The 13,018-nt window shown below is 47.1% G+C and overlaps 1 protein-coding gene across 2 annotated transcripts in view; it reads right to left on the reverse strand.

Moving 5' to 3' along the window:
- Positions 1-3,914: 3,914 nt before the first annotated feature.
- Positions 3,915-13,018, reverse strand: part of NTRK3 (neurotrophic receptor tyrosine kinase 3) — a 217,142-nt gene continuing 208,038 nt past the window's right edge. For both annotated transcript variants that reach the window (XM_074837433.1, XM_074837435.1), the window contains 2 exons: positions 8,503-8,661; positions 3,915-5,632 (listed from right to left, as the gene is read on the reverse strand). In XM_074837433.1, the coding sequence (XP_074693534.1) occupies positions 5,447-5,632; positions 8,503-8,661 (345 nt within the window). In that variant the 3' untranslated portion in view covers positions 3,915-5,446. The remainder of the gene's footprint in view (positions 5,633-8,502; positions 8,662-13,018) is intronic.

Below are 13,018 nucleotides of genomic sequence, written 5' to 3' on the forward strand. Positions count from 1 at the left end.
TCAGAGGAGCCACTACAGCATGGTATCACAGCCAAGATCACATTTATTCAGCTTGCTTTTCCTCACCATTGCCTTATGACCAGAGAACACACCTACAGTTGTTACAAAAACACGGGGTATGAGCCATGGCTGTAGTGGTTCAGCTGATTCCTGGCCAGATCAGGAAAAAGGTGGACATATGATGCACAAAAATTCAGCTACTTGCATTGACTTTTCATTAACCATTGGGAGTCACAGTTGGGCAAAGGATGTAAATACTCCCTGGGGGGCAGGGAAATGAGAAGGATTTAAAAAACCTTCTGAAGATGACATGCTGAACAAAATACTGTCTCCATGCAGACTGGCACATGAGTCCCTGATGATCAGAGTGTTCAGAGCTACCTCTGGTTTTGTGGGCTTGCAGTGACTCAGGTCTGCATTCTTCAACCCATATCCTGAACTCAGGGAAATGCATGTATTTGAGTTCTGGGAAATAAGAGCCTTTCACATGAAAGGAAACAGCCCATTTAGTATTACACTTCTGTCTATGGCACTTAAAAAAAAAAGGTAACTTTTTCAGGCCTTCTTTTAGTTGTATTTTCTTACAGAAAAAAAAAAAATCACAAAAACGCACGAACCCTAGTGATTTTGTTTTCTGCCTACATAAATGGTGCCTTGCTTTTAGTGGTTTCTGTTTCCTTTTAAAACCAGTATTTGTCCAGTGTTATAGCTAACTTTTCCTGGAACTCCAGTATTTTTATTTGGTTTTGCTTGTATCCACTGTGCTGCTTGAAATTCTATGCCACACTCCAGAAACCAGTCTTGATTTTTCAACCCAAGATACTCACTTGCCTTCTAAAACCAGACTTTCCCTTTCCTTGGCTTTTTTATTTCCCCACGTATTTTCTCACCTTGTTCCACCCACTCCTGTGGACAAGCAGACAGCTCAATGCTAACAATGACTGTCAAGCAAGCAGCCTCTCTAAAGGCATTCCAGATTTTTCACATTTGTCTGTGCAGCACGTGTTCCCAGAGTCACCTGTCTGCAATTCAACAGCCTGTGGACCCAAGGACAGGCCTGAAATGAGGCAGTCCAGGCTCTTTTTCACCCCCCAAGATATATGCATTAGAGGACATTTAAAAAGACCAGATGGGCAAGCTTTGTGGGAGACAGGATGGACTTTCAGTCTGGCAGATCATTGCTTGTCTTCCCTTTGCTGCATTTCAGCTTTCATCTTGCAACATGACAGATTGGGGTGGAAGGAAAAGTAATGGCTAGAGAAGACAAGACAGGTCACTGATGAGACCCTGAGGCTGGAGCCATGTTTACTGCCCACAGTTTGCAGCCCCGGCATAAAATTGCCATCTGTACCATGCACCAAAATAGTACCTTCACCTCCAAGAAAGCATCATCTCAGTGACACCCTTGAGTGACTGAGTTGGTGCTAATAATTTTAATTTTTAGGGACCAGGATGCAGCTGGGACACACCCCTTCTCAGGGCCTCATGGCCCCTTCTCAGCAGTGCTCAGACCAGTGTTCCTCCAAGCTCCTTTTCAGAAGCCCCTTGAGAAAACTGCAGATGGAAGAGGCTGGGTGGTGGGAATGTCTGCCTGTGCATGCTGGGAATTAGGTCTGGCTTGCCCCAGAGCTGAGTAAGACCTGTCAGTATTCCCAGGCAGCAGGGATAGCTCTCTGTTCTTAGTAGAAGCAGGGCAATGGGAAGTATCTCTCTTAGAAATGGAGAAGGACCATAAATTCATTCCTCTTTGCCTCCAAACAGTCCCCCCACTCAGATTTATGGCACTCAGTGAGAGTTTCCCCCCAAATCTGCTCTTCTTCCTCCCCTCACATGCAGCGGGGCCACCCCAGAGCCCATCTTCCTACAGGGAAGAGCACCATCACCCGTGCTGATGGGCAGCTCCGCTTCTGGTCCAGAGAAGGTGCTTCTGGAAATGAGGTCTCAGGGCGTTCACCAGGAACTCAGCACAGCTGCTTTCCCTCTTCCCTCCAAAACTGTCATGCCAAAAAGGGATGCAGCAGTTTATATCATGTCTTCGAACACAAAACAACCTCCTCCTCCCTCCCAACAAACCTCCATCCAGCACCAACAGGCCAAGGGGCATAAAGCATAAAGCAGCAGCAGCTGCCGTGGAGACGTCACACCGTAGAACTGAAGATTCTCTTGCTCTTCTGAACAATTGTTCACAATTAACTTTGACAAAAGGACCTTTTTCCGAGGCAGTCACTGCACTTGGTGGGGCTAACAGTAAAGCAGTCAGGCAGCCTGAACCTTGGCCTCAGCCACTTCACATCTTCTGGGGACCCATCTCCTTGCCTCTCATAGACTACTTATTCCTAACTATACAGCACCAAGGTTCAGTATGATGCTCAGCTCCTGAGACTCAGGACTGTACAAAGAGGTGGCAAAAGGGACAGGATGGTGGTGCTGGGAAGGAGGGCAGAGGAGGAAAGAAGGAAGGAAAGGAGGATGTAGCTACTGTGCAGAATAGTGACAGGAGAATCTCATCAACTGTGGGAACACAGTGTCTGTAGGTGATTTGAGAGTGTAAAGGCCTGTGACATTGGCCAAAAATAGAAATGAGAGCATGAGAGTGAGAGAGGGGTGGACAAAATGGTGGCCTTGCACAATCTGGCACAGTGCCCAGGAGCCACAAGAGCAAGAAGCCATTTGGAGTAAGAGACAGGCAGCCCCAGGGAAGATTTCTCTTTTGGAGACACTAGGCAATTAACAGCCATCACTTGTTCTCCCCTTGTACAGAATCTCCAGTCCTTTTAGCCAACGCAGCTTGCAAGCAAAGGGAGCCAGGCCAGGGCTAGCAACCCTTCAAACAGTCTTTTTCAAAGGTGGACCTAAGTAGGCAGATGAAGAAAACTGGATGTCCTCTCCCAAAGGAGCAAGACCCTGCTCTTGAGGGGTGGCATGGTACGCTATTCCTGTGCGTGGACCCCCAGCACCAGTCCACACCCTTGTCCCTGACCGTGCCATCTTTGGTGTCCATGCTGTGAGCTGCTGGTGCCTGTTCAGCAGCAGTCTGTCCAGCCTCCACTGGCTCAAGTCTGTTCCACTAGCCCAGATCTCTAGCACGCAGAGGAAGGTTACATCCTTACTCCCACATGGTTAGTGCCACCCATCATCTCCCAACCCAGGCTTGCACTGCTCTTTACACAAGCACAGAATAAACACACAGCCACTGCTGCCACCACAAACCTCTTTGTAGCAGTGTCCCCTAACTCTGTCTGAAGCCACAGGCCAGATCATGCCAAAGCCATGGGTGGGAGGTAGAGATTGGCAAGAAACAAGGGGGATGAGGAGAGGATCTTCCCTTTCAGTAGCCAGCCATAACCAGAGTCATCTATCTCCCTTCGCATTCTGGCCATGAACACTACTCTGGCCATGGGGAAAGAGCCAAGATCCCTTCTCCATCTCCTCTTCCCCCATCTGCATTCCCTTCTAGGCAAGCACCACCGAGCAGGCTATTTTTGTGCCTGCAGTTGTTGCCTTCTCAAAATTGCCTTGACAATGCCTGTGCCGTCCGCTCCCTGCCTCCTGAGAGCAGCTGCCAAGCTGAGGTTCCCCCCCATCCTCCATTAGCCACATGAAAAAAAGACCCAGAAAGGTTTTGTATTTTCAGCCCAGTCTGGATGGATGGGATACAGCATCTGACTCAGCCTTTCCCCAAGTCAGGTTTATTTCCTGCTCGAGGGAGATGGGCTATAGGGAGGATGCTTCTGTCTCTCCCTCGCTGTCCCCACCACCCCCTGTCGCTGCCTGTCAGGCCTTTATCCTCATTGAGATGCAAGGCTGGCCGCTGCGGCCATCCGCTGAGCCGTCTGCTCCTGAAGGCACCTTCCCCTCCTTCCCCCCCCTCCCTCCCGGGGCTGCCTGTGGAGCTATTCTTCAGCCTCTGCATTTCACAACAGCTCAAAGGCAGATGCATCAATCCTTTCAGGGGATGGGGACGTGAGGAGAATGGCAAGGGGGCTGCAGGCAGGTGTTGGTAGGTTCCCAGCCATCTCACAAGCCTTGTCCCCCCCTCCCTGTCCCCCACTGGCTTGTGCCTGAGGCTTGGACTGAGGCATGGGGCAGGGATGGGGAAGGGAAGAGGATGGGGAGGAAGAGCATTGGGATATGCTGACCCCATATGCATGCCCAGCCGTGATGCAAGCACGCACCCAGCTGTGTGCACACTGCAGCCTTTCCCCCATGAGGGGAGCAGGGATCCAACCCTGTCCACTGAAGGTTTACACCAGGGATGAATTTGGCCCTGGTGCAGACAACTGAGGGAGGGGGAACAACCCCATTGCTGCTAGCAAATGTGAAGGGTGGGGAGAATAAGGAGGGGTGGGGATGGGGAGTTGTTCCTCCCAAAGTCGCTGCCTGTGCTGGGCACCCTGGACAAACGGCACTCCTGTCTCACACACTGAAATGGATTGGGGATGATTCAGGACCGGGTCTCCAGGACCCCCCCTTGGCTCCCTCCACAGCCACTGTGGTCCTGCTGCTCTCCCAGCCCTGGCAGCAGCCGACACGGGGCAGGAGGGAGGTCTGGGTCAGGCTGGCTCGCAGTCTGCGGGAGGGCGGCTGGTTCCCGGTGTGTTTTACCCGTAGGTGCCACAATCCTTTGACTGTGTGTTCGAAAGCCTTGAGTCTATACATTTAAGAATCAGCAAATTAGAAAAATTGTCCTGAAATGTTGGAGGGAGGAAAAAGGCAGGAAGGCAGAGAGGGATGGGGAAGGACAGGGAGGGAGGGAGGGAGGGAGGGAGGGAGGGAAGGGGTTGTAAAAGAGAGTTCATCCAGGGGCACTGCCCTGGTCTTGCGCCCATCACCTGCGGGCTGGAAAGGAGGGAGGAAGGCAAGGACGAAAAGGGAGAACTGATTTCACACATTCAGTGCATATCATACAACCAGGGCAAGGCTTTCCTCCCGGGGCTCCTACCCAGGATGGCATCGCTGCCATAGCCAGTCTAGAGCCCTGCCCAGCAGCCCGAACCATACTCACAGCAGGGTTACAATTCACTGCTTCATTGCTCGGGGAAAGATACCTTCTCCTTTCTTTCTCTTTTTTTTTTTTTTTTTTTTTTTTAATTATATATATCTTAAGTACTTTTTTCTCTCCTTTTTGTTTCTTTTTTTTTTTTTTTAAAGTCTTATAATTTTCTGTAACAGCAGCTTCTTTCTGTATTGGTGTGGAAGTTATATATAGAGAGATATCTATAAATATATATAAGCCAAACTGCCTTACAGGTTGTTGTTTTGTGAGATTTTTTGTTGGTTTGCTTCTTGTTTTGTTTTGTTTTTTTTTTTCAGTGTTGTATGTGTAGCAGGCACTTGAGTTTATATGAAGATGTTTGCTTGGGAGCTGAGGGGCAAAGGACTTGGGAGGGGGAGAGGGAAGGAAGGACGGAAGAAAGGAGCAGGGACTTTTGACAAGTGGCCACTGCTAGCCAAGGATGTCCAGGTAGATTGGTGTGGCCTTGCCCAGAGCATGAAGGATCTTGTAGATCTCCTTGATGTTGAGCCGTTGCTGAGGTTCCCTCTGCCAGCAGCCCAACATGATGTCGTAAACCTCCTTGGGGCAGACTCGAGGCCTTTCCAAAACTCGGCCTTGGGTAATGCACTCAATGACCTGAAAGAAAGGAGAAAAAGAGATGTTGAACACCGGTTGGGCAGTTCCTGGAGGATGTCCTGTCCCAGCTACTTCTTGGCTGATGTGGTATTGTTTAGTGAATGAGAGTGCTGAGAAGCCAAGAGGTCTGCAGATCCTCAGCACTCACCTGTTTGTGTGTTGTCGATGATAATTTTACAGGGAAAAGTTTGGCTCCAGCTGCAGTCTTGCAGTTCCCAAAAATCTTCTCCATTTGACACCTACCTACCTCAATGCACTCTCCAAACAGGAAGTCATAATCAATTGAAATGAAGTTTTAATTTATGTCAGCTTGTCCTGCTAATTGAAGAAGGAAAAAAAAAGTCTTAAAATCCCCAAACTAAACTAATATTTTGCACAGCTGAAATTATATTTTTCTTCCCTGAAAATCAAGAAGCCTTTCCATTGCAAAGCCCAGGAGAGTTCTACAAGGGAGAGTTCAGAACATCTTTTCCTACCTCCATCTCCAAGGGCAGCTTTGCCTCATTTTGACATAGAAAAGCAGCTGAAACAATGAAATTTCATCTCAAATCACATCTGTGATGGGGGAAAAAAATTTGCAGTGCTAACACTCTGTGCTGAGTCAGGTCAGTGTTGCTAACGAGAGAAATGTGAGCTCTTGGATAGCATTAAAGTCTCTTCAGAGGGATGCCATTGGAAAGGACTCCCCTAAGTGTCTGTATTTTGTTCACCAGAGGAATAGATGCAAAGGGAAGGGAGTTATGATTTGTCAGAGAGCTGCTATTACCACCTGGCCTCCTTGGTTGGAGTTGAGGAGTCCCAGCATTGCAGTGTGCAAGTGACCTGCCACGCTCCGCAGATAAACACAGATCCCAAGCAGTGTGTTGAGGGAAGTCACCCAGCAAGGGGTGTTTGGAATTTATCATTTATGAATAGTAATGGACCTGCCACACAGCTCAACGGATACTTATCACTTTGCTTTTTGCATATAAATACAGAGGGGACAGATTAGGACCTGCTGAAAGCAGGGAGGAAGACACAGCATGCAGAGAAGCCTGCATTGCCATAAAGCTGTTGGCAGCAGTGACTGCTGGGAGGAGGTGAGTTATGGTTTCTGACAGGGCATCCTGGACATGCACAGGAGCCCTGTGGTGGGCCCTTTCTCTCCCGGGCAAAGGAAGGGCATAGACAGAAGTTAATGGACTGGCTGAGGCTTTCAGATGACATGGTGCCCTGCCTCAGTCCTCTGCTCAGGCAGGGTCTCTTCCAGCCTTGAAAAAACCTGTTAAAAATGCTCTGGGGGTATAAGGCCATGTGGATGCCACAAGATCAGCCAGCAGTGGCAATGCCCCACCAGGCTGGTGATTGCTCACAGTCCAGTCCTGGCAGCCTGGAGCTTGGCACAGACTCTGTTAACCTGCCTCTTCACAGGCTCTGCAGCTGTGGCCAGGCTGCTGCTGAGACTTGCTCTGATGCCTCACCATCCAGGAGCTGGTGGAGGTGTCAGTCCTCTGTAACCACCCAGGTTCTGCCCACAAATTGTGAAAAATGAGCCAGATGAGAGCTAATGCGGCTCCCTCCCACCAGGATAGTGTGGTCTGGGGTGGGAGTCCTCAGCTGTCAGAAGGATGTGGGTACAGCAATAGAAAAGGGAAGGACAAGATTTTTTTTCCCAGGGATGGTAACAAAGCCAATACAGCTGCATCTGTGCAGATTTCAGCCAGCCCTCCTCCCTGAAGGTTAAGAGTGACTATTCTCAGTCCTACTGCCCTGCAAAGGAAACTGAGGCAGACAGCATGGGGGAAGCTGAGCTGTCACATTCCAGCATGCCTATCACCCGCGTACAAGCTACATGTGCTCATTTATGTGTGTTTGTATTTACCCTCCCAGGGAAATGCAAGAGCAGCTCATTAAATAGCGTGACAAATAACTTCTGTCGCTGTCAATTCCATTGTTTGTGTCTAAAATGTTTGCGTGTGCTACTTTGGGATATACAGTCAGGCCCCATTGAGCACACGAATGGGCAAGTATTAGAGCTGTAAAGCAACACCTTGGATTTGCCATCTCTGCAACTCACTTAATTAAGGGATCTGTATCCAGAAAGCAGAAAATGCACATTTCTCATTACAAAAGGTGAAATTTCTGAAATCCATTAGATACACAGTAGGATAAAAATGTGCAGGGTTCCCACACACTGCTATGTCAATGCATCTTGTTCCTCTTCTATAATACCCCCTGCTATTCTGAGCAAAAATCTTCCAATGCATTTCTGCTGATGTGCCTCAAACCTCAGCTCTGACACCCTGCTAATCCCAGCCAGCCTTCCCTCAACATTTTTACAGTGCAGCCGTTCACTGGTGGGCTGCAACTTTTGCTATTCAAAGAAATAACAAGGACAACCCAGCTCTTTGGATTCTACCCTCAATGAACTGGGACAAACCATATACTGGATATCCCTATGGCAAAAAGCCCCACAGAAACGTGCCACATGCTATATAACAGGCTTCAAACAGTTTCTCACAAACAGGAGACTGCAGTAACAGCCTCGGCTATAAAGGAGAAGGAGAGCAGAGGAAATTCAGGGCATGACAATAACTTAGATCCCAGCAGTAATTTGGGTATCCCCAGTTCTGGCAGCACCCCAAGAGTTTATCAAATGTGGCTGTTATGGAGGTATGTCAGGAACTTAGAGACACTAAGGATGAGCCCTTTGATTCCTGCATGCCTCAGTTCCCCCAGATTCTAAACAGAGATAATGACACTTCTCCCATGGCTAAGCCATGGGAGTGCCAAGGAGGGGATCTTCTATGTACAAACTTCTTTGCAAGCAATCTGGAAAGGAGATGGTAAAAAGTACAGTTTCCAGCTGAGGTGTCTCAGCACTGTTGTACCTCTGTGTTTGAGAGCTGAAACCAGGGCTGCTTCCCATATGTGAAGATCTCCCAGAGGATCACCCCGAAGCTCCAGACATCACTCTCTGTTGTGAACTTCCTGTACATGATGCTCTCCGGAGGCATCCAGCGGATAGGCAGCATGGTGTGTCCTCCGACCTGGGTGAGGGTAAAGGCAAGAGGAAATATGAGTGATGAGAGCCCTGAGGAAGGGGTCAGCCCTGACATGATGTGGGCAAACTCAGGGCCTCCCTGCGAGCTACATCAACAAGTTGCTGTTCAGAAAAGCTGGGCTGGCTACTGCCTCCCCAACCGCCCATGGGCTTACCCGCCAATCCCACCTGGTTAACATGATGGATAGGGAGTGAAATGTATCAAGATAAATGACGTCCTCTCCTCCCAAAATGGGCTTGTAAAGAAATCAAATGACGAAGTGCCAAGAGCATACTCCAACCCTACAGTTTGATGAACCAGGAGGCAAGGCAAGAAACAGTGTTCAGCAAAGTATTGTGCTGAGTTTTGCAGGGCCTCTGTGCTCTGAGGCACCCACCAGAAATACAACATGGGGTTTGTCCCTCTTCAGTAAGGTTTTCTAAAAGCCATGCACAGGCATCTGCACATCACCTAATTGCATGAAAGATTTTGTGCTCATAAAACTGTGCTACAGGCCTTTTCAAAGAGTGCTTTGAATATGTAAATGACTGCAGGACCGCACTGCAAAAAGGCGGTCTGTTTGTAAAGAACAGGCTCTCACAGGCAGGGATATGCCCAGCATTTAATGGAAGCAGGAAAGCCAGCCCCTTTGGAGAGTTTAGCAAAGGAAGAGCCCATGGGTGAAGCCCCATTAGGGTACACCAAGCCAGGGAAAGGCACTTTCTCAGTCAGGGTCTACCCTTCTCTAGGGCACATGAATCCAGCAGGTATACAGCAGGTTTGCAGGATACATACAAACAGTTTGAAAGCAGATGGATTTACCTTTGGATTCACTAGAGATTTCTAAACAAGTGCCTCTGAGCATGACAAGTTTTTCTCTGTTCTGTCCTTCTACATAAGAAGCACCATCTGTGGGGAAATAGCTAATTGATAAGACCAGCCGGTGCTGGAAGCAGTATGGCTGCAAGTCTCCAGCACTCATTTCTGCTGAGGGTAAAGTGTCTGAGGTTTTAGTGGTGATGAGAAAGAGCACTTTTGTGGCGCTGCTTGGAAGACTGCTTGTCTTATTACTGACACCAAAAAAACAAGTGCTACTAACTTTGTAGCACTGCAACTGAATCAAACAGGCAGAAATCTCCCTGGTCCTATGAAGGATCAGGTGAGAAGGTAGCTGGTATCTAGGTTTCCAGCATATGTGTGGCTATTCAAAATAATGAGATTGTTGCGCTCACTTGGATGAAAACATTTTCTTGTACAAACAAAAGCTCTCCGCTGAGCTGCCAGTTTTCCCAAGCTGCCACAGGTTTCTTTGCCTGATTAAAGCAGAAACACTGTGGGGAAGGGTCAGTACACAGACACACTGCAGTGTTTGGATGCAAGAGGAATAGTGCTGGGGAGGTGTGTTGGAATAGGGTGTGAAATGGGTATGATGCTTAGCAGGCTTTCTGCTCAGAGGGAGAGAGTCAGACTTCTCTGGGGTTTGACAAAATTTGGACTCAGGCTTGCAATGTTATACTGCAGACCAGTCCTTTTTCTAACTCTGAAACAGACCCTCCCTCACAAAAGAGCAGTTTTTAAAGTCTCAGGAACATCTTTCTTTCCTAAGCACAGAGGTGCTCAGAACTGCGATGTGTGAGGATAAAAAGCTCATTGGAGCTCTACACCTCCTATTTAGAGATGGCTTGGCTGGTGTGTCCTCAGCTCACTGCTCTGAACTCCCAAGAATATTCTCCCATAGTGGAAATTGAAATATGTTTTTCTGTCTTTGTTCCTTTGAAACCCTGGCTGCAATTTTAGCTCTTTCCTGCATTCCCAGATTTTAGCTTTTCCTTCTTGTGAAGGGCTCTGAGGAAATGTTATCAACAAAACAGGACATACATCAAACTTGATTGTTGCAAAAACTGTTTTGTGCTAATGTTTATTTTATTCTCCTTTAAGTAGCACTAACTCTTCAGTTTTCCAGCAATCTCAAAATGATTACTTATTGCAAAGCTTTCTACATTTGCAATATCCTGAATCTTGCAGGGCCATTTGAGATTACAGTTAGTACAATCTATTGAGCACAGTTAACTCCCTTTTGAACAGGTCTTACAGCAGTTCAGGATCTATGAGCCAGGTCCTCAGCTTACACAAACAGTATTACAGCAGTACTGCTTGAATGGGAGGGCCCTGATTTACACCACCTGAAGATCTGGCCCTGAAAGCAGAGCAGAGAAGCCGGTAGTCCCATCTCAGTTCTAATAAGCTAAATTAATATTGAGGTCTTTGGTCTACTGTAGACACATGCTGGTGAAGAACTGCTGGTAAAGTGACATACACAGTCAATGGTTGTCCCAAGGATGTGACAACACAGTTTTGGCTTAGCTCATATGGTGGAGTCCAGGGACTGCCAAAGCATTCCTCCCAGCCCTGTATGTCATGCAAGACATAGCTTTTACTAAAAATTAATCCGGTAATAATTCATAATCAAATTAATTTGGGGAAAAAAAAAAAAAAAAACAAGAAATGCCCATAAATGTGTGGATCCTATAGCTCAGTTATGCTCATAGATAAGAAGGTTATTCTTTGCATCTCAAACAGGGTGCCACATTTCTGAGAGCAAATGTTAAGTCTTGCACTTACTAGCTAGCTATATGCAGAACAGACATCAATTAAACTGTACCATAAAACCACTCCAATGTCTAGCCTAGTACACTATTACATTTTAAAGCATCGCCTTTGACTATCCCTTACTGCTTCCCTTGCAAATTGATTAGGATTAAAATTTGCATTTCACAGATGAGAAAACAGATCCAGGAAGGCAGGGAAAGGCCCTGCTCTGAAGTTGTATAGTAAGTGAACACTAAGTCGACTCTTCCTGGTCTGCAGTCAGATATACTTTGTTATTTGCTGATGTAGCAAAATGATTTAGAGCTGAGCACACAGGGATTGTGCTACTGATGCCGTAGGAATCAGAGTGTGTCCAGGGTGACAGAAATCCTTTGCATAACATGTAGTGGCTGTGAATTGTGTTATGCCACTGTAGACTTGCACATGATTCCCATAGCTACATGCTTCTTTTACAGGACCAGCCATTGCCAGAAGCATAAAAGCAAAATGATACTCTTAAATCAGGCTAAAAAAAAAGGATGCTGGGGTTTTTTTATTTTGCAAAGCCAGTTTACATGGCATGTCCTTGGCTTTGGAAATAATCATTGTCATGTCTTTAGAGAGAAGCTGAAAGTTTATTTCAGTTAAGCCTCTGTTTGCTCAGAACTGGGCCTGACAGGTTTCAGAAATAAGTGACCATGTAGGACTGATGCTTGTGGGAAGCATGCTACTTCTGAGTCTTTTCTAAAACAGTCATGTCATCCTCTCACCCCATCTTCCTCCATTTCCCTTGGGAGCCAGGGATGGGGGAGCCCAGCCATCATGCAGGTTCATCTTCTAAAGACCCCTAAGGGTGAAATGTCCTCAAACAGTGGCGTTGCAACATCTCCCCTGGAGACACTCCACAACCTGGAAGAAGGATTTGTGTTCAAGCAAATAAGGCAAGCAAATCCTCTTCTGTTCTTCTCTTTAAATCCTATGATGCTGCCAAGTTTGCCCTTTCTCCTTGTTATTTTAATGCTTCATAGACCTGCAGACTGGCCTCTTTATCCCATTGCCATGGCTGTCTAGCTTTGCTTGACATTTTTAGCTCTCAACTTTTTCTCCCTAGATCAACTCCCCGTGCCCACACTGACATGTTATTCCCACTGCTTTGCTCTTTCAGTTTGCAGTACTGTCCTGATAATAAATAGAACAATCAGTGCATATCCTCTGAGTGGCCAAAGTTTCCTTCTTCTGTCTCCATTTCAAGATCGCAGTATCACCTACTCATTTCCATACCTTTCTAATGGATACTCCCAAGTGCACGACCTGGTCTACAGCCACACGTTTCTGATACTCCAGGGCACCTGGCCTCTGCTCTGAAACCTCATTACATATCCAAGCCCATAGACTTGCAAGATAACCAGCCACTCCCTTTGAGCAGCTTATTGCTATATTAGATATGAACCTCGGGGAGCTGGGGGAGGTTCATGAAAGGCCAGCGTTAATGGCCATTAGGGAGAGAGATAATTACTTAATGCTAGTACAGCACTTTGATGATGTAAAGCTATATAAGTGCTATGTACAAGTAGATATTATAAGGCTTGAGGTTTGTCTGGCTACCAAGGAAAGCTGGTGTCTGGGGAAAAAATTCTCCTTGTCCCAGCTTTCTGAATGACATCCAGCTGATTAGAAAGGAAAAAGATGACATGTTATCCCCAATGAGTTTGATAGTACAGCAGCAGGTAGTGGAGCAGCAGTGTTCAGTAAAGACTGTGCAATATATCCACAG

Source organism: Strix aluco, chromosome 12 (assembly GCF_031877795.1).
Source record: "Strix aluco isolate bStrAlu1 chromosome 12, bStrAlu1.hap1, whole genome shotgun sequence".
Lineage (NCBI taxonomy): Eukaryota > Metazoa > Chordata > Aves > Strigiformes > Strigidae > Strix > Strix aluco.